The sequence below is a fragment of the Melozone crissalis genome, unplaced genomic scaffold, assembly GCF_028551555.1.
Source record: "Melozone crissalis strain CALT ecotype California unplaced genomic scaffold, PUWL_Pcris_2 ptg000088l_1, whole genome shotgun sequence".
Taxonomy (NCBI): Eukaryota; Metazoa; Chordata; class Aves; order Passeriformes; family Passerellidae; genus Melozone; species Melozone crissalis.
Genome location: NW_026535865.1, coordinates 1,888,644 through 1,909,864, shown reverse-complemented (window position 1 = coordinate 1,909,864; position 21,221 = coordinate 1,888,644). Strand labels below are relative to the sequence as shown.

Genomic DNA, 21,221 nt, shown 5'->3' with positions numbered 1-21,221 from the left:
GCTGAGTGCTTGGGACAGGAGGATTGGTGTTGGTAGGAATTCTCCTTGTTCTCATCTCCCACGTTTTTGGGGCTTTGCAGGTGCAGCATTTATTATTGTGTCTGGGTTTGAACAGACAGGTGTGTGCTGAGGAAGGCAGGAGCCTCCCCTGAAATGGAAAATGTAAACCCCCTCTCTCAGAATTATTATAATTTTGAAATTAAGGGGCTCTCAGGCAAAGATATGGGAGTAGGAATAACAGTTCTTTATTAGGAAAATTAAAAATACAAATGCAATAGAACAAAAAAGAAAACAAACCACTGCCAGAGTCAGAGCAGTCCCTGCCCCCTGTGTGCCAGGGTGGTGTCCCAGCCCCATCCCATGGGGGCTCAGCCCTCCTGCAGTGCCAGCTGTGGCTCTGCTGCAGCAGGGATCCTGCACAAGGGGGGAGTTTTCCTCTGCAGCTCCAGGGCTGCTGCAGATGGGCCTGGGCTCCCTCTGGGTATCCAGTGGAAAGGCTGTGCTGGTGTCCCAAACCTCAGATTGGATCCAGGTAGGAATGCTTGGCTCCTCCCCTGGAAGGAGCATCTCCCCATGGGATGCTGGGATTGGATCAGCCCTGCAGGGACACTCAGTGGCCATGGACAGCGGAGATCTCCTGGAGGGAGGGTTGGCTGTGGGAGAGATAAAGAAAAAAAGAAAAAAGCGCCCCATGAACAGCAGAGAACTGCCCCAGCTCTGACAGGTGGGAATAGAATACACACTCCCACTAACATCTTTCAACCTAAAAAAATTTTTGTTTTTAATGAAGGAATGGGATTATTGTTGGGTTAAAAATGATTTGTTGTTTAGACAAATATTAGTTTTAGAGGTTGTGAGATTTTAAAGGAGTAAGTAGTTGGTAATAGTTTAAAGTAGTTATAATTTTTTGTTATAATATATAATTTTAATAGCTGTTATTAGGTTTATTTTGGTTTCTTTTCCCTCTTTTTTTTAATTTTTTTTGTATTGTGGATATTTTTGTTTAATGGGTTCTTGTTGTGTTCATATATGTTTTTATCATAATTTTTCTTTTTTAGTTTATTTTATATAATTTAAAAAATTTTTATATTAGTTTTTGTTCTTTTATTAATATACTTTTTATCATAACATAATATATAGTTTTTACATTTTATGGATACTTGTAAGGTTTATTTGTTTTTTAAAATTTATTATTGTTATTTAATTTTGTTGTGTTGTGGATATTTTTGTTTAATAATTTTTTGTTATATGTTCATAAATACGTTTTATTATAATTTAAACATTTTTAGTTTATTTTGTATAATTATATTTTTATATTATAAATTTTTATAATTTTATTAATATAGATTTTATTAATTTAAACTATTTTTACTCATAATTATAGAAATATAAGTTCATTTTTTAAATTTAATGTTTGTGTATTTTATTTTTGTATTAAGGTTTTTTTAAGGTTGTAGATTAATTTTTTTCTATTTGTGGAAGTTTTAATTTTTTTATTTTGTTATAAAATTATCATCATACTTAAACTGTTCAGTTTGAGTGAATATACGTAATTGCTATTTGCTTGTTTTTAATTTGTCTGTTTGGGTTTTTTGTGGTTTTTAACCTTTTTTGTCCATTTAAAAATTCATTATTTTTTAATGATTCTGCTCAGTTTTCTGCATTAAGCCTTGAAAATTGCTAAGTCCTTCCTCTTCTCCTTGCTGTACTTATTCCAGCTCTTGGCTTACTTGGGGAGCCATCATGATGCTAATTAGTGAAATTTAATGAGCAGGGTAGGCCCAAGTTTTAACATGAAGCCATGTTTTACTGAGACAAGCATCATTTGCTTGAGACAAATGGACACGGATAAAAGCAAAAAGGAAGGCCAAAAAACCCTGGCAAAGCTTTTAGGCAGGAATAAACCAAATGTTCCCTGCCTGGTGTAGCACATCCCACCCCTGTGGAGCAGCATCACCCTAATCCCAGCAGGCTTCAGCCAAATGCAGAATCTTCCAGGAAATGCAGCTGAAAGTAGACCTGAATTTTTACCATTAAAATAATGGTGAAAATCTGAACAAAAAGCCAAAAAAGTGAGGATATCCCAGTGGAGTCTGACCCTGAGCAGATGCTCAGGTTTTTGGTTTTTTACTGGATTTTTCTCCAGCAGGAGCCTCTCCAGTGAAGCTGCTTCAAGCCTCCTGCCAGCCCTTTATTAATGGGATTATTTTTATTTTGGCAGGTTCAGGCACAGGCCATGAGAACAAACAGCCACAGGTGAGTAAACCCCCCTCCCATGTGCCATGGGGCTGTCACAGGTGCCACGGGTGACACTGGTGACACCAGGGACAGCCTGGTGCTGAGGAGCTCAGCTGGCTCCCAACAGGGTCCAGGCTCTCAGAGGGGTCTGGTCAGTTTGTCATTCAGAACAGGAGTGATGAAAGGATGCAGTTCTGATTTTTAGAGTTTTTTCACTCCCAGCTGTTTTACACTCACCCCCTTGGCGTGGGCAGAGCAGAGCCGGGCTCAGCCCCTGGCATGGCGCCATGCCCTGGGGGTCTCACACTGAGGGAGGGCAAGGACACCTTGGGAGGTGTCTGGGTTTGAACAGACAGGTGTGTGCTGAGGAAGGCAAGAGCTTCCCCTGAAATGGAAAATGTAAACCCCCTCTCTCAGAATTATTATAATTTTGAAATTAAGGGGCTCTCAGGCAAAGATATGGGAGTAGGAATAACAGTTCTTTATTAGGAAAATTAAAAATACAAATGCAATAGAACAAAAAAGAAAACAAACCACTGCCAGAGTCAGAACATGCCCTGTCCCCTGTGTGCCAGGGTGGTGTCCCAGCCCCATCCCATGGGGGCTCAGCCCTCCTGCAGTGCCAGCTGTGGCTCTGCTGCAGCAGGGATCCTGCACAAGGGGGGAGTTTTCCTCTGAAGATCCAGTGGGAAAGGCAGCTGCTCCTCTGGGAATGCAGTGGAAAGACTGTTTCTGGTGTCCCAAACCTCAGATTGGATCCAGGTAGGAATGCTTGGCTCCTCCCCTGGGCGGAGCATCTCCCCATGGGATGCTGGAATTGGATCAGCCCTGCAGGGACACTCAGTGGCCATGGACAGCAGAGATCTCCTGGAGGGAGGGTTGGCTGTGGGAGAGATAAAGAAAACTGCCCCATGAACAGGAGATAACTGTTCCACAGATGGGAATACAGCACACATCCCCATTTCCAACCTGAGACAGAAGAACACCAGAGTGCCACCATGTCACATCCCGGTGCTCCTGGGGACACAGAGCCCTGTGCTCAGCCCCACTGGGTTCCTGCATCCTGTCTGTGCCTCCTGCAGGGCTTGGGGCTGAGCTGGGAGGGCCCTGGGGAGCAGAAGTCGGGTGTTTGCGATGTGACGCTGCTGGAAGCCGCCCAGAGGGACAATGACCCCGTGCTGAGGGAGTTCCTGAGGCTGCTGGCCCTCTGCCACACTGTCATGGTGGAGGACAGGGGAGGTGGGTTTGAGGGGCCCCTCGGGGCTCTGGGGCCGTGGGGTTTGGCAGTGCCCAGCAAAGCTCAGCTGTGGGGTGGGGGAGCCTGTGGGGGGCTCTGCCACTGTCCCTGTGCCATAGGTTTGTGTTTGAGGGAGTTTCAGAGCTCATGGGTGGGAACAGAAGCACAAGGGGGATAATCCTGTCTGGGAGCATAGAATCCCAGAATGGTTGAGGTTGGGAGGGTCCTCAAAGCCCATCCAGTGCCACCCCTGCCATGGCAGGGACACCTTCCACTGTCCCAGGCTGGTCCAAGCCCTGTCCAGCCTGGCCTGGGCACTGCCAGGGATCCAGGGGCAGCCACAGCTGCTCTGGGCACCCTGTGCCAGGGCCTGCCCACCCTGCCAGGGAACAATTCCTGATTCCCAATATCCCATCCAGCCCTGCCCTCTGGCAGTGGGAGCCATTCCCTGTGCCCTGTCCCTCCATCCCTTGTCCCCAGTCCCTCTCCAGATCAGACAAGCAGGGCTGGGCTTCCCCAGCCTGGCAGCTCAGGCTCAGGGTGTCACAGCTGGGCAGGAATGGGGCACTGCAGCTGTCCCAGTGGGGTTTGCTGGGAGTCTCTGTGTGTGATCCTCCTCCTCCTCTCCTGCAGACCAGCTGGTTTACCAGGCAGCCTCCCCTGATGAGGAAGCGCTGGTGTTGGCAGCCAGGAGCTTGGGCTATGTCTTCCTGGGCCGGACTCAGGACTCCATCACCATCCGGGAGCTGGGCAGGACCAGGACCTACGAGCTGCTGGCCATGCTGGACTTCAACAGCGACCGCAAGAGGATGTCTGTGCTGGGTGAGTGGGGTGGGGTGGGCTGTCCCAGTCCCTTCTCTGCTCAGCCCCACAAGGGACGGCACTGGCATGGCTGCAGGTGGCCACAGCCGGCTCCTGAGGGTCGTCCTGGTCATCCCTGTGGATTTGCTCACCTCGTTAAAGGCAGCCAAGAAGGGTTTGAGCAGCCAAGAGAGAGGAAGTATCTCCGGTTTGTGGTTGATAATCGCTGCCCTGAGATGTGCAGGATGTCTCTGCTTCAGCCCACGTGGCCGAAGAATGAGTCAGAGCTCTTCAGTTTTCGGTCTTGAGGTTGTTTATTAATTCTTATCTATAATATTTTCTTTCTGCCCAGCCGAGATCTGCTCAGCAGGGCAGCCACCGGCACTCTCTGTGTTGTCTTTTTATACTGCAAACTACATATAACATATTTACACCTAATTCCCAATACCCATCACCTATGTTAGACAGTGCACTTCTACTCTAAACCAATCCCAAAGTGCCAACATCACTGCAGAAAATGGAGAACATGAAGAAGAAGAAGAAAGGCTGGACATGCCCAAGTTCCTCCATCTGGTCTCCATAACTCTCATACCAAAAGTCCTAAAATCTACATTTTCACTCTGTGATAATTTTATTATTATACTATTCAAACCTCTGTGACTTTCAGGTCCTCATACAAAGCTGGCAACTTGCTCCAGGGGTCAAAATCAAATCCCCAGGTGCTCTGGGCTGTGTGCCAGGGTCTCTGAGCCCCCTGACGGGGTCCTTGGCAACTCTGGACACTCAGAGGGATGCACTGAGTTCCGACATCAGTAAATCCACAGCCGGCTCCTGAGGGTCATCCTGGTCATCCCTGTGGGTTTGCTCACATTGGTCATGGCAGCCAAGAAGGGTTTGAGCAGCCAAGAGAGAGGAAATAAATTCGGGGCTGAGAGGAATTGTGTGAGGACCTGACAGTCCCTGATTCTGCCCAGTGGTGGTGCAGATTTGGGGATATGTGACCGTGTTCACAGGGGTTCTTGGATGAGGGAAGAGATGAAGATCTGACTCCATGTTTCAGAAGGCTTGATTTATTATTTTTTGATATATATTACATTAAAACTATACTAAAAGAATAGAAGAAAAGGTTTCCTCACAAGGCTAGCTAAGCTAAGAATAGAAAGGAATGATCACAAAGGTTTGTGGGTCAGACAGAGAGTCTAAGCCAGCTGGGCTGTGATTGGCCATTAATTACAAACAACTCTATGAGACCAATCACGGATCCACCTGTTGCATACCACAGCAGCAGATAATCATTGTTTACATTTTGTTCCTGAGGCCTCTCAGCTTCTCAGGAGGAAAAATCCTAAGGAAAGGACTTTTCATAAAAAGATGTCTGCGACAGGGATACCCCTGTGCTCCCCATGGCCACAGATGGAAAAGCACCATGGAGCCCTCTGGGGGCCAGCACGGCCCCCGTGCAGGGACAGCAATGAACGGGAGCTACCTCTGAGGGGCCCTAAGGTGTCCTCCCCTCCCTGGCAGTGCGAGACCCCCAGGGCACCATCCGGCTCTACACCAAGGGCGCCGACACCGTCATCCTGGAGAGGCTGCGGAGCCGAGGGCCCCGGGAGAGCCTCACCGAGAGCGCTCTGGATGTGAGTGCCACCCCTGGGGTGACAGCACTGCTCTGCCTCCTGCTGGCTTTGGGCTGGGTGTCCTGCAGTCCATGCCCTGTTCTCTTCCTCCCTCTGCCTAAGGGGTTTTGGTTCTGCCTTCTGCTCCAGGAGCCTCACCTGCATGTGGGACAGGGGTGAGAGGGAATGGATTCCACCTTTGGTGTTCTGCATGGAGCAGCCGCATCCAGGGATGCTCGGGGGGATGCTGGAGGATGAGGGATGCTCGGGGAGATGCTGGAGGATGAGGGAAGGGAGTTGGCGCCTGGAGGGAGATCCCCAGGTCCTGGAGTGTCTCTGGCTCTGCCCATGGCTGGTCTGGGGTGATGCCCTAGTCCTGTGAGAGTTTCCTGGCCCTCTCTATTGCCGTTTGGGGGTCTATGTACAAATCACAAACAGGATTGGACTGCTGAGGAACGCATCTCAAGCTGTTTGATTTTCCAGCATCGGTCTCATTACATGGTTATGACAATGGGAAGATGCCATCAGCTCACATCCCCAGTAGCAGATGAAAAACTCAATGTTACAACTCACTTTAAAAGTTTTTTGACCAATCACACAAAACAAAAGTATATTGACAGTAGTTCCATCCAACCACTATAAGTACAGGTACCTGTGGTTAAAACAATTCTTGCTTATTTCAAATACAATACCTACTTGTAAGCCTTAAAATACAGTGCACAGAGCTCCATTATTAAGCTTAGAACTTCCTGATATCTTGATAGATATACATTTCTACAGCTTAGGGAGTTATTCTAGCTTATTCTAGTTATTAGAATAAGCTAATACAGCTTGGGGAGTTATTCTAGTTATTCTGTTCTAGTTATTAACTATTCTGTAGTTAATACACAGACCATTTTTCTATTTGTCCTTACTTTCTACTTCTCATATAATTTCCCACAATCTCCTGGGGAGGGAGGATGTTACAGGAGCCTCCTCGAGCCAGGTCTCATAAGCTCTCAGAGTCTATAACACACCCAAGATAGCTCAGCTACCCTTGGAAGCAGAAAAAACAGCAGGATGGCTTGTGTTGCAGTGTTGGAAACAAAAAGGTTTATTAAAAGGCAAAATAACAAACAGAGAAAAACTGAGCCAGGTGCCAGAGGTTCTTTGCTCACTTCTTTTTCTAGTAAATTGTTTAGGAGGGACTTTGGCTCCCAATTAGCTATCCTTAAGTTTGAGGTGAAGTCCCCCACATCCTATGAGGCGCCTTTTTCACCTAATCCAGGAGAGAAACTTCTGGGTCTCTCTTTCCTGTTTGAGGGGCCCAAGGACAGTTTTGCCACCCACTCCTGTGGGAGGGGAGTGCTGATGTCTCTCCCCGCAGCGCTTTGCGGAGGAGACGCTGCGGACGCTGTGCGTGGCCAGCCGGGAGGTGAGCGAGGCCGAGTTCCGCACCTGGGGCCGGAGGCACCGCGAGGCCGCGGCGCTGCTGGGGGACCGAGCCCGGGAGCTGGACAGGCTCTACGAGGAGATGGAGCAGAACCTGCAGGTGGGACATGGGGCAGTGTTCGAGGGGTACCCAGGATGAGGGAAGAGATGAGAATTTTGATTTTATGTTTCAGAAGGTTGATTTATTATTCCATTCTATTACATTATATCACATAATGTTATATTATATTATGTTATAGTTATACTATATTATATTAGTTATATATTATATAAAGATATATTAATATAATATAATATAATATAATATAATATAATATAATACAATATAACATAATATAACATGATATGATATGATATAACATGATATGATATGATATAATATAATATAATATAATATAATATAATATATTACATGACATCACACTATGTTATATTCCATTATATTATATTCCGTTACATTATATTAATTATATTATATTAAAATTGTTATACTAAAATTATACTAAAAGAAATAGAAAGAAAGGATTTCATCAGAAGGTTAGAAATGAATTATATTATATTATATTATATTATATTATATCACATCACATCACATCACATCACATCATATTACATCATATTGTATGATATGATATGATATGATATGATATGATATTATATCATATCATATCATATCATATCATATCATATCATATATTATATTATATTATCACGTTACTTCATGTTACGTTATATCACATTGTTATATTATATATAATATAAATAATATGTCTAATATATAATAACACATATATAATATATTATAATATGTAATATTATATAAATATATATAATTTATATAAATATATATAATTTATATTATATTATATTACAATTATATTATATTATAAATGTTGTACTAAAATTATACTAAAAGAAATGGAGAGAAAGGATTCCATCAGAAGGTTAGAAAGGAATGAATAATAAAAACCTGTGACTGCTCACAACCTCGACACAGCTGGATCATGATTGGTCATCAAGTAAAAACAATGTACATGAGACCAATCAAAGATATACTTGGGCTGGGGTCAGGAGGAGCTCTCTGTGCCCCAGAGGGCAGGCAGGGGGGGTTGGCTCTCCAGAATGAGGAGGTGAAGTGTCCAAGCCAACACCCATTCCCTGGGGGCAGGACAGATGGGGTTTGCCCCGAGGGGTGACTTTGTGACATGCCAGTGCACGCTGGGGTGTCCAGCTGTAGATGTCAGGTTGTGTCACCCCCAGTAAGGGCTGCTGGCTGGATGCCGGGGTGATTCCCACCTCTGTCCTGCCCTGCCTGTGCCATGACACCCAGTCAACCCCTCCAGCTGCTCGGGGCCACAGCCATCGAGGACAAGCTGCAAGACGGGGTCCCTGAGACCATCCAGCTGCTGAAACTGGGCAACATCAAAGTGTGGGTGCTGACAGGAGACAAACAAGGTCAGTGGAGGCACCCCCAGACCCTCTCAACAAATTTGAGCTTCTCCCCTGACCAGGACCAGAGAGGAGGAGAGCCACAGGGATGGGCAGGAACTGGTCCTGCTGCTCCCTTTGCAGCACATCCCACCTACCAGGGGAAACTGAGGCAGGGGAAGGAGCTGCTGCCCACCAGGGGCTCTGGGAGCCGAGGGCTGGGGGCTGCCCTGGGCTGGGGGCAGCACCATGGAGCACTGAGGGCTGGGTGTTGCAGAGACTGCGATGAACATCGGCTACGCCTGCAGGCTGCTGACAGACGACATGGAGATCCTGGAGGAGAAGGAGGTCAGGTGAGGAACTGTCCCCTCCTGGCTCAGGACATTGCTGTCCCTGCTGGGGACACCCTTGGGCAGAGGAGCTGGGGCAGGGTGGGCAGAGCTCGGCTCAGCCAGAGGAGCTTCTCCTGCCCTGTGCCAGCCTGGATGTCCATGGACTTCATCTGGTGCTTTTCCAGCCTCCTCACCTGTTTCTTCTCCCATCCCACGCTCTTCCTTGGCAGTCTTTGCCCAGAAAGGGTTTAAGCTTCTCTCCAGCCTCTAAACCAGGCTGATTTCTGATATGAGTGAACCTCCTCTTCGTTCCTCCTGTTCCCACCACAGTCCCATCTCCCTAGCTTTGAGATGACCAAGCCTCACCAGCATCCCCAGTGTCCCCAGCTCATGTCCAACCCCCCCTTCCTCCCACAGTGAGATCCTCCAGGCTTACTGGGAGAGCAACAACAACCTCAGTGGCAGAGGGGACGCCCCATGCAGCCTCTCCCAGCAGCACCCAGAGACTCCATGCCACAAGAGAGCCATCATCATCAGCGGGGACTTCCTGGTAAGGTGGCACCTGGATGCTGTTCTCTGCTCCCTGCCTGATGGTTGTTCCTGCCCTGGTAGTATCAGAGTCCTGGGTGGCACCAGCACGGGCAGCACATGGTGCTCCTCCTGCCCAAAAGGTGGGAAAAGCCCATTTGGGGCTGAGGAAGGAAGGGTGGGGAGGAGAACAACCTTGTACTGAGCATTTGGTGCTGGGGAGCTCTGGCCAAAGCTGCTCCGTGCTCTGGAGTGACACAGGCTGGGTCGTGATCACAAGCTCTCATGGTCACACTGGGCTCATAGTCACAGCATCCACTCTGTGATGAGCTTGGGACAAACCAGAGTCGCTCTTTGGGGGCATTTAAGAGCAGTGCTGAAGAGCTGAGGGCTCCGAGGGCTGCGTAAGAGGTCCCAGCCATGTGTGCTGTCCCCCAAGGACAGAATCCTGCACACAGGAGAGGTGCTGAAGGAGAAGAAGGGGTGGCCATGGCGGTGGCTGTGCTGTGGCAGGGCCGAGGCCTCGCAGGACCAGGGGGTTCTGGTGGAGAAGGCCTTTGTGGACCTGGCCACCAGCTGCCAGGCCGTGATCTGCTGCAGGGTGACCCCCAAGCAGAAAGCCCTGATGGTGCAGCTGGTGAAGAAGCACAAGAAGGCCGTCACCTTGGCCATCGGGGACGGCGCCAACGATGTCAACATGATCAAAAGTGAGGCTGGGGCTCTGTTGGTGTGTCCCCCTGGTGATGGTGGTGCCCCATTTGTCATCTCCACCACCTCACCCTCCCCTTCGGGGTGAGGAACATGGGAGGGGAAGCCCCAAACCTGTTCCCCACATTGCTGTGCTGGGAGGGGAGTGAGAAGCACAGGACAGGACCAGCCCAAGATAAGGGCACGGTAGCCCACGTGCTTTTGGCACCTGGGATGAACCTTGATGAACCCTCAAACCCCAGCGTGGGCAGCTGGCAGAGCCATCCCTGCCCCTCCCAGCAGCCCTGACACAGGGCTGTGCTCTCACACCACGCCTGAATATCCAGGACATGACATAGAGAGTCTTGTTCCCTTTGTCTGTCACTCCTGGATTCACATTCCTGGGGACAACCTGTTGTCATTATAGTGCAAGAGTTCTATTGTCACTACATTGCAAGGGTTCCATATTGCTAGAGTTTCCCTCCTCGATGTTTCTTGTAGGTAGCTCCTCTAGGCATTCACTCTTCCTTGTCCTTGCAGTAGCCAACTCACTCCAGTTCCCACCAATCCACTCTTTTATAACACGCTTCTTATTGGCTATAGGTGTGGCCTGTTAAAATTCAGCTGCAACTCTTTAGGGAGTAAGATTCCATTCTATCCCACCTTCATTTACCCATCCTGTATCCCCCTACAACAACCCACGGGGCCATCAAGCCCCCGGCTGCCCCCAAAGCTCCCCGTGTGCGTTTGCCACCCGCAGCCGCGGACATCGGGGTGGGCATCAGCGGGCTGGAGGGGCTGCAGGCCGTGCAGTGCAGTGACTACGCCCTGGCCCAGTTCTCCTTCCTGCAGCGCCTGCTCCTGGTGCACGGCCGCTGGAACTACCTGCGCATCTGCAAGTTCCTGCGCTGCTTCTTCTACAAGACCTTCGCCGGCCTCCTGGCCCAGGTGTGGTTCGCTTTCCACAGCGGATTCACGGCACAGGTGAGGGGTGCAGGGGTGTCCTGGGGTAGGAGCACTGGAGGGTACAACAGTTGGGACAGACAGAGACCAGATATCTCTGCAGCCAGGTTGTGGAACTTGGGATTTATTGCAAAGGGCCTGGGTGCAGGGTCCTGCTGGGAGCTGCAGCCACAGCTCAGAGCAGGACTGAGAGAAGAGAGGGGTAGAGAGGATGAGAGGGTGAGAGAGTAAAAGGGGTAAGAGCATAGAAAAGTAAGAGCTAAGAGGCAAGAGGTAAGAGAGCAAAGTTCCCGTTACAATACAATAAATCATCTTCTGTGTTGAATATTCTAATTCTCACTAACCAATCTAGTACAAGATACAAATCCTATGCACTTACACACAGTCTAAAGGAATCACTACATTACCATACTGTGCTACATTTTAAACCCTAAAAACTCCTCTTTGGGCCCCTTCTGCCAAGCTGGCAGGGTCTACTCTGACCCTTGGGGCTGTCTGCAAGCAGAGGGGATTGTTTCATCAAAAGGGAATTACCTTCAGCCAGCCACATCATTGTTTTCCCATTGTTCAGTAACTGAGGGATCTCAAAGCTTGATTTCTTTTTAATCTCGCTTATAGTTTCTATATTTTCAAAATCTTTTGCCAGACAATCATATTTATAAGGCTTTCCTGTTTCATCTTCCCCAACATCCTAGTTTAGGGCAAATTTGGGAGAAAACCTCCAAAATGGGGCTTCTCCAGAAAGCAAACCCACACAGACTCTCGCCTCAACCGTTTTGGGAAGGATTCCTTGGAGAAAAGTGGAAAGAACCTGTTTATTTAACAAGCAAAGCACCCCCAGCACACAGAATGAACAATACCAGATGACACCACTCTTTCACCGCTCTGAAAAAGATGACAAATTCAGAAAGTCTCTCTTGGGGGTGGTCGCTCTGTTCTCAGTCCCTCCTGTGCTGGGGCAGCTGCTGCAGCCACAAGGTGCAAACTCTCGGTGTTCCCCAGGTCCCAGTCCGGAGCAGGTTTGAGTGATTCCAAGAAAGGGAAAGAAAAACAGTCCAGGGAAAATTTGGATTGCTTATCTAAACTAACTAATGGGCAGAAGCAAAAAGCAGGAGCAAAGCAGGAGCAAAGCAGGAGCAAAGAAGGAGCAAAGGAGGAGCAAAGCAGAAGCGAGAGCAAGCGCAAAGCAAAAAGCAAAAGCAGCACCATGTACTGCCCCGTCTCTGTGTCCCAGAGCGGCTGATAACAAAACCAAAACAAAACATTCGCTCTTCAGAGCCAGTCTTGAAGGCACAGAACATGATGTCCAGCATAAACAGAACACAGGAATGGGGATACAAACATCATAATGTCACCCTAGGACAAGGGGTCACATCCATCCAGTGGAGGTCTCTGCACCAGAGTTACACCCTCCTGCTCAGGATCCCCTGCAGGGATTGTGCCTGGGGCTGCCTGGGGGACACATGTCCACATCACCACCTTGGTCCCCTTTTCTCCCTTGCCATGTCCAAATTCTGACTGAGGCATAATGGTTATCTGCTTTTCGCCTGGCTGGATTGGGAAAGCACCCTGGGGAAACTTAGGATCTCCTTGTGTGTTGTAGTTGAGACAAAAACAATACATTTCTCTCCATTTTCAGAAGACTTTAAACCTGTTTTTATTATAGCATGCATGCTTTTTATACCTTCTTACAAGACTCATAAGTATAGACTTTACTCATTGGTCAGGAAAGACCAACAAAGTGCTTATTGGAGTAGACAGTTGCAGGTTTCTCTTATTTATCCTTCTTTCTTTCTGGCTTTCTATGTCAATGACCTTGGTAGGAAATTCTTTTAGGGGTAAACGTGGTTCCTTTGATCAAACTTCTCTCTGGCTCACAGAAGTCACTCTAAAACCTCTTTCACAGTTGTGAGCTGCAGTTCAGGCTTGGACAGATGCAGGATCCCATGTGCATTAATCTGGTTTCCTCCAAAATGGGAGCTTTGATTCCAAGGGCCATCATCAAGTGTGACTTGACCAGCAACATGTGGAGCTCCAGCCCCATCTCTGTCTGCACCGTGACCCTACAGAAAATGTGGGGCTGATGCAGGGGATGGGGCAAGTCCAAGGGGATTTCCATGCTTGGATCTGAGTGTCCTGGGGCCTGGACATCCTCTGTGAGTCTTTCCAAAGCACCTCCAAGCTCACAGCTTCTCCCTGTTCCCTTCTAGCCTCTGTATGAGGGCTGGTTCCTCGCACTCTACAATATTTTCTACACTGCCTACCCCATGCTGTCCGTGGGCCTTTTTGAGCAGGTACGGCTTCCCCGGGCTCACCCAGCCCTGTGCCACCCTCGGCAGCTGGGAGCCAGCCTGGCAGTCACTGCCCCCATCTCCACAGCCCTTGGTGCCAGCACAGGGCGTTGTCAGCTCACTGGGCATTTGGAGCTCACCCTCAGTCCTGGGGTGCCTGCCCCCAGTCACCCCAGAGCCACGGGGCAGAGGGACCCACTGCAGCTCTCCCAGAGAGTGTGTGGGGTGAGGTGGCCCCATCATGTTCCCCCAGTCCCTGCAGCCCCTCTGGGATTCCCTCCCTGCCCCAATCCCTGCATCCCCTTTGGGATCCTCTCCCTGCCCCAGTCCCTGCATCCCCTCTGGGATACTCTCCCTCTCCCAATCCCTTCATTCCCTTTGGAATTCCCTCCCTCTCCCAGTCCCTGCATCCCCTCTGGGATTCCCTCCCTCTCCCAATCTCTTCATCCTCTCTGTGATTCCCTCCCTGCCCCAGTCCCTGCATCCCCTCTGGGATTCCCTCTCTGCCCCAATCCCTGCATCCCCCAATCCCTGCATCCCCTCTGGGATGCTGTCCCAGCAGGATGTGAGTGCCAAGAAGAGCCTGGAGTTCCCTGAGCTCTACGTGGTCGGGCAGCAGGACGAGCTCTTCAATTACCGTGTTTTTGGTGTCACCCTCCTGCACGGGGTGGGCACCTCCCTCATCAGCTTCTACATCACCCTCTGGGCCTTTGACGACCACGTTGGCACCAAGGTCGTGGGTGACTATGAGTCCTTCTCAGTCACAGTGGCCCTGTCAGCGTTGCTGTCAGTCCTGGTGGAGGTGAGCACTCATCTGCTCTTGCTCATCCTGCCCCACAGCAGATCTTTAGGGTCCCAGAGGCTTCATGGCTGGGGGGATGCTGTCTCTGGGATGGAGGAGGGATTTGGACAAAGCAACTGAATAGAAGAGGGTCACCACGGCCCTCGTGAGACTGATGCTCTGTCCCCACAGATTGTCCTGGACACTCACTACTGGACAGTGCTGTCCTTCCTGATGGTCACAGCCAGCCTGCTCCTCTTCTGCCTCTTCTCCTTCCTGACCCAAACTGTTGATGCCTACAGGATAGCCCCTGCCATCTTCCGCTTCCCAGGTGAGGTGCCCTGGGGATCCCCACAGCCCTTCCCTTCCCTGGCCTTGGTGCTAGGAGCTGTTTCCCACCCTGCAGATCATCTCCTTGTTGCCACTTCTTGAACTTCTACCTTGACTTCTAACTCCTCTTTAGGTGCCATCTCCTTTTTAGAGCCCTCAGCACCTTCCTGGCTGGGGGCCTGTCCCCAGCACTTGTTCCCTGTTCCCTCTCCACCTTCCCTACTGTCTTGGTTTGGAAAGCCAGGTGTCTGCTAAGGAAGGCAGGAGCCTCCCCTGAAATGGAGAATGCAAACCCTCCCCATCCCTCTAAATTGCTATAAATTTTAAATTAAGGGGCTCTCAGGCAAAAAATATGGGAGCAGGAAATAACAGTTCTTTAATAGGGAAGAAAAGAAAAGGGTAAAATAAACAATGCAGTGAACTAAAACAACACTGACAGAGTCAGAACCCAACCTGACACCCTGTGGGTCAGGCTGTTGGCAGCAGTCCCATTGGAATTGTGGCTCAGCCCTCCTGCAGTGTCAGGGGTGGTTCTGGTGGAGCAGGGATCCTGTAGAAGGGTGCAGTCTCTTCCTCTGAAGATCCAGTGGAAGAAGAGGCAGCTGCTGTTCCTCTGGAGAATCCAGTGCAGAAGCTGTGCTGGTGTTCCAGAATCTCCAGATTACATCCAGGCAGGAATGCTTGGCTTCTCCCTCTGGGCTCACATCTCCCAATGGGATGCTGTAGTTGTTATCAACCATGCAGGGACATTCAATAGCTGTTATCAGCAGATGTTCCCTTCTCAAGGTAGGAGTGATTGTGGAAGAGATAAGGAAAAACTGCCCACTTGACAAAAAACAACTGCCATAGAGATGGTAATAGAGTACATCTTGCCTTGCAATCTGGAACACCTACCCAAATGTCTCACCCATGTTGACAGATGGATCCCCCTTCCCTACCCAAACATCTCCCCTGTGTTGACAGATGCCAGCTGGAATGCCCTGACTGACCCCTACGTGCTGCTCGTGGTCCTGCTGTCCCTGGTGGTCAACACCCTGCCCTCGCTCACTTTCCACGCAGTCCGTGCCACCCTGGGCAGAGCCACCACCCAGCAGGTGAGGGATGGGGGCACTGGCAGGGCAGGTCCTGCTTCCCACCAGTGTCTGGGATGGGTGATGGCAAGGGGAGGTTCCTCAGGGAAGCCTGGGCTGTAGTGCTGGGACATTCACCTCTCCTTGGTGCTCCCACTCATGGTGGTCCTTCATGACACTGGCACCAACTCTAACTCCAGGGGCCTCACCCAAAATTGCTCCATGGCCCAGCTTGGCCTGGGCCAAGACACCTGACCCAGCTCTTGGAGAGGGTCTGCTTTTGATTGCAGTGAGGAATTGTCCTCCAGGACCCTCCAGAAGGGTCTGGGGTCTGGTGCAGGTCCTGGTGCCAGCCCAGCCTTGGTGGAACTTACCCCCACTGGGGTTGTGGGTTGTACTTTCAGAAGAGTCCAGGTGGAAGCAGGGGTGGAGATGGTGCTCCAGAGCTTTGTGAGCTTTGCAGCCCCCTGGGGAGAGTCCCTACATCCCCCATCCCATCATGGAAAAGGAGGTTGTGGTGGAGCTGGGATCCAAACCCTGTCCTGGTGGGGATGCCTTGTGAAGGCTGAGCTAGACCAGAGACCAGACAGAGTTAAGAATAAAGTAGAGATTTATTAAAAGGCCTCAATGGATCCATCTTGGGCAGCACAAGAGCCCAGCCAGGCCTGCACCCAAGATAAAACCCAAAATGGTCTCGAAATGCACAACCAGGCACGGGGTCTCTCACTTTGATCAGTTCTGCTCCATTTCCATATTGGAGTTCATTGTCCAATTTCAGCCCCAGCCCATGCAGTCCCATCCTGCTTGTTTTTCTTTCTTCATTCCACGTTGTTTGTGCTCTCGAGCCTGAGATTTGGGTCATTTGTCCTTGGTCCCCAGCTGGAGCAGGAGTTGTTTTGTCTCCTTGCTCTGTGCACAGAGCTCACCATCCCCTAATGCGAATCCCAGACCCACCCACTAAAGCAGCACAGAATCTGAAAAATATAAAAGCTCAATCCTGAGGCATCAGTGGAGGATGTCCCTGTGCCTACTGTGTGTCCCACCTGGGGCTGAGGGCTTGCCTGGGGGGTGTCCACAGCCCGTGTGGGAGCAGAGGTTGACACTGTGCTCCAGAACTCCATGAGCTTTGCAGATCCCCAGGAAAATCCCCACATCCCTCATCCCCAGGGAAGATCAGGTCATTGCAGAGCTGGGAGCCAAGCCATGCCCTGGTGGAGGTGCCCCTATGCTCCCTTTGGTGCCTCAGGTTTGAGCTTTTCTATTTTTCAGGTTCTGCGCTGCTTTAGGGTATGGGTCTGAGCTTCACATGAGGGGATGGTGAGCTCTGTGCACAGAGCAGGGAGACAAAACAACTCCTGCTCCAGCTGGGGACCAAGGACAAATGATCCAAATCTCAGCCCAAGAGCACAAACAACGTGGGCTGGAGTGAGAAAAACAAGCAGGATGGGACTGCATGGGCTGGAGCTGGAATTGGACAATTAACTGCAATATGCAAATAGAGCAGAACTTATAAAATTGAGAGCCCCCATGACTGGTCATGCATTTTGTGCCCATTTTGGTTCATCTTGGGTGTAGGCCTGGCTGGGCTCTTGTGCTGCCCAAGGTGGATCCATTGAGGCCTCTTAATAAATCCCTGCTTTATTCTTTAGCTCCATGTAGTCTCTGTTCTAGCTCAGCCCTCACAAGGCATCCCCACCTTCATGTCTCCCCTGAGCTGAGGGCTCTCCATGGAGCTGTCCCCACCCTGATCTCCCTGATCTCTTGCAGAGGATCCAGCTGAGGGCCAGGCGGGCCCCGGAGCCGCCGGTGGAGCTGCGCTCGCACGTCCCCCGCGGCTCCTTCCGCCGCTCCAGCTACGCCTTCTCCCACCAGCAGGGCTACGGCGGCCTCATCACCCGCGGGGACAGCCTGCGTGTGAGGGACAATCTGTGTGTGAGGGACAGCCTGCGTGTGAGGGACAATCTGTGTGTGAGGGACAGCTTGCGTGTGAGGGACAGCGGGGACGGCCTGCGTGTGAGGGACAGCAGAGGCAGCCTGCCTGCTGGGGACAGCCTGCGTGTGAGGGACAGTGGGGACAGTCTGCGTGTGAGGGACAGTCTGTGTGCCGGGGACAGTCTGTGTGTGAGGGACAGTCTGTGTGCTGGGGACAGTCTGCGTGTGAGGGACAGCAGGGACAGCCTGCGTGCTGGGGGCAGTCTGCATGTGAGGGACAGTCTGTGAGGGATAGCCTGTGTGTGAGGGACAGTCTGTGTGTGAGGGACAGTCTGTGTGTGAGGGACAGTCTGTGAGGGATAGCCTGTGTGTGAGGGACAGTCTGTGTGTGAGGGACAGTCTGTGTGTGAGGGACAGTCTGTGTGCCAAGGCCACCCCCGGCAGGGCCCCGGCTGTCCCGCGCCCCCAGGGGACGCTGGCTGTGCCCTTGGTGTAGCTGTCCCCACCCTGCTGGGCCGGAGCACACCTGGCTGGTCCCTCCTGCCAGGGGACACCTTCAAGCCTGTCTGGTGGCTTTGCAGAGGGGCTGGCCCAGCCTGAGGGGCTCCTGCTGTGGCACCGTGACCCCTACACTGGGAGCACGTGGCTTTGCAGAGATGTACAGCTGGGACAGCCACTGACCGCTGCCACCAGGCTCCCTGACCTCTGCCACCAGGCTCCCTGATTGCTGCCACCAGGTTCCATGACCTCTGCCACCAGGCTCCCCAATTGCTGTCACCAGGCTCCCTGACCACTGCTACCAGGCTCCCTGACCATTCCACCAGGCTCTCTGAGCACTGCCACCAGGCTCGCTAATCTCTGCCACCAGCTGCCTATTGCCACCAGGCTCCCTGATTGCTGTCACCAGGCTCACTGACTGCTGCCACCAGGCTCTCTGGTCGCTGCCACCAGCTGCCCACTGACACCAGGCTCGCTGCCCACTGCCACCAGGCTCACTGATTGCTGTAACCAGGTTGCCTGCCCACTGTCACCAGGCTCCCTGACCATTGCCACCAGGATCACTGCCTGCTGCCACCATGCTCACTGATCGCTGCCACCAGCTGCCCACTGCCACCAGGCTCACTGATCTCTGCCACCGGCTGCCCATTGCCACCTGGCTCCCTGATCACTGTCACCAGGCTCCCTGCCCACTGTCCCCAAGCTCGCCCTCACCCTGTGGCCCCCTGGCTGGCAGCCCAGCTCCCTTGGCTCTGCCGAGCCCTCGGAGCCTCTGGTGTGAGGCTGATCCGAGCCGAGGCTGCACCCACAAAGGCAGTGCTGCCGACCCAGACTCATTAATTAACTCTGGATTAATTACCTGCCCCGATGGAGAGCAGCAGAAGGGCTGGGGGGGTGAAGCCCCTCATTCCCACCCACAGACTGAGCTACAGTGGCTGCAGGAAGAACCTTGTTTTGTGCTCTCCAAGGGCTGGTGTCAGTCCTGTGGTTTTTCTGTCAGGTCACAGAATCCTGGAGTGGTTTGGGTGGTGTTGGATTCTGATTTTTTTTATTTAGAGATGGGGTAACTGAGAGACGTTTTAAAAATTTTTATTCTATTTTTAGTCTCATGAGAAGAGTGAGACAATACAGATGTTATAATTTATGCTATCACAATCAGAAGCTATTTTTAATTACAATGTATTATAAATGTTTTTTGGTTTATCAGCTTTTGCAACACTGTGTTGTAAATGCTTTAAAGGCAATAATCTAAATTACTCCTCGTGGGTTTTATTACAATGCATCTCTCATAGTTCTATTTCTTTAAACTATCTAGTCTTGTTCTTAAGGCCATCCTTTGAAACTTGTTTCTAGTTCTATTTTTCTCTTCACAATGCCTCTCCTATTCCATGGCATTTCTGAGTCAGCATTTCTTATCTCAAGGTTTGCATACAGGTGCTCTCTATTTTCTACAAATTTATTTCCCGCATTGTGGTGCCTTAAAGCTCATCTCTGCCATGGGCAGGGCCACCTCCAGCAGCCCAGGTGGCTCAGACTCGAGCAGTGTGACTTTAAAATATCTCCTGATTTCTGGAGAGGCAGCTAGGTATGATTGATTGATTGATTGATTGATTGGTTTTTCTTCTCCAGCCAGACCAGCCTGGCTCCTGCAGCCTCCTTGTCCCTCCCCACCACTCCAGCTCCGGCCTTTGCTGTCCCTGCACAAGGAGGAGTGTCCTCTGTGTGCCCTGCCCCATCTCCACTCCCCCAGCTCTGGTGTCCCCACCTTTGGGGACAGTTTATGCTCACAGGCTCTGCAAAGTCCCCAAATCACTTCTGAGTGGGATATGGAGAAGTTCTGCCTGCTGGGCACAGGTGACATGTCCCACAGAGCCAGGGCCACCAGCAGTGACTGCTGGAGAAGTTGTGTGTGAACAAATGACTGGTGACCAGGTCACCCTTGTTATGAGTTTTGGGTTTTAATTAAAAGGACGTTTTAGCTTTTCTCTCCTCTCTTGGAAATCTCTGCTGTGCCACAAAGGGTGACAGCAGCACTGAAAGGCCCCATGGTCCCTCTGTCTGTGCCAGTTGTGCTCGTGCCATGGCAAAAGGCACAGTAGGAGAAGAAATTTGGGTAAATTTGCACAATTAAATCATCCACGGGGGCTTGGCCCTGCCTGCAGCACTCATGGTTCCATGGGCTTGTTTTACAAGTGCTTTGGCCTCATCTGCACCAGGTTTGTGAGAATTAAAGTGTTTCCCTTGGGTTCTGGCCAGAAGGGATTGGATGGTGCCAAGAAATAAAAATCTTTCCTCTGGGAAAGCTCTCACTGCTCCAATTGCCAGGTGGAAAAGAGGGGGAGGAACTTTCCCCAGTGCCCTGGGCATGGTTCCTGAAGCTCCCAGGGCAGGTTTGAGAGAGGAGTGAGGGGGTGAAAGGGGACAGGGGAGGGGAGGGACCCCCTTACCACCACAGGACACCACACACGCCAGGGTGAATGACTAGAAAATAATTTATTGAAGAAACAGAAAGCTGCAGAAATACAACACAGTCATGACCAGTAGAGGATGAACAAATAGAGATTAATTTTTTTCTCTCTTTTAAAACCTGTTGACAGGCTGGAGTTAAGTTTCCTGATAACTTCCCCTGCGTGAGTCATTGCAAAGAACAAGGAACAAACTCCAGAGCACACAGCACAGTTTGGATAAAGTGCCTGACACATAAGACTCTTTTTTATTTTATTTTTTTTCTTTTTTAACGTTTGTAAATAGCTTAAACAAATATAGTTGCAAGACACAGAGGAGTAACAATTGCATTTCGCTGTAGAACAAAACTTATCCCATGAGAGTAACAATGAAGCAGCAGCAAAAAAAATTAAATTAATTAAATTAGAAGGAAAAAGTAATTTTAAAACTTGGAGATGTGGCCCTCAGACTGCATGGGACGAGGACAAGCCTCACCTATTGCTATACAGAAAAATGAGCAATGTTTTCTGGAGGAGGCTGGGCTGGCAGAGCCGAGGCTGTGGGTTCTCTCTGACCTGGCTGGATTCTGCCTGACTCCTTTTAGAAATCAAAG

General features: G+C 50.4%; 1 protein-coding gene across 1 annotated transcript in view; it reads left to right on the top strand.

Annotated features, from left to right (window-relative positions):
* The window catches only part of ATP8B3 (ATPase phospholipid transporting 8B3), a 30,195-nt gene extending 12,242 nt beyond the window's left edge, over positions 1–17,953 (top strand). The window contains exons 13-27 of the mRNA XM_054290873.1: positions 2,222–2,256; positions 3,321–3,477; positions 4,109–4,297; positions 5,801–5,913; positions 7,259–7,423; positions 8,667–8,778; positions 9,029–9,104; positions 9,501–9,633; positions 10,051–10,318; positions 11,059–11,282; positions 13,472–13,555; positions 14,115–14,354; positions 14,526–14,664; positions 15,627–15,757; positions 17,501–17,953. Coding sequence (XP_054146848.1) covers positions 2,222–2,256; positions 3,321–3,477; positions 4,109–4,297; positions 5,801–5,913; positions 7,259–7,423; positions 8,667–8,778; positions 9,029–9,104; positions 9,501–9,633; positions 10,051–10,318; positions 11,059–11,282; positions 13,472–13,555; positions 14,115–14,354; positions 14,526–14,664; positions 15,627–15,757; positions 17,501–17,953 — 2,519 coding nt within the window. The remainder of the gene's footprint in view (positions 1–2,221; positions 2,257–3,320; positions 3,478–4,108; positions 4,298–5,800; positions 5,914–7,258; positions 7,424–8,666; positions 8,779–9,028; positions 9,105–9,500; positions 9,634–10,050; positions 10,319–11,058; positions 11,283–13,471; positions 13,556–14,114; positions 14,355–14,525; positions 14,665–15,626; positions 15,758–17,500) is intronic.
* The last annotated feature ends 3,268 nt before the right edge of the window (positions 17,954–21,221 follow it).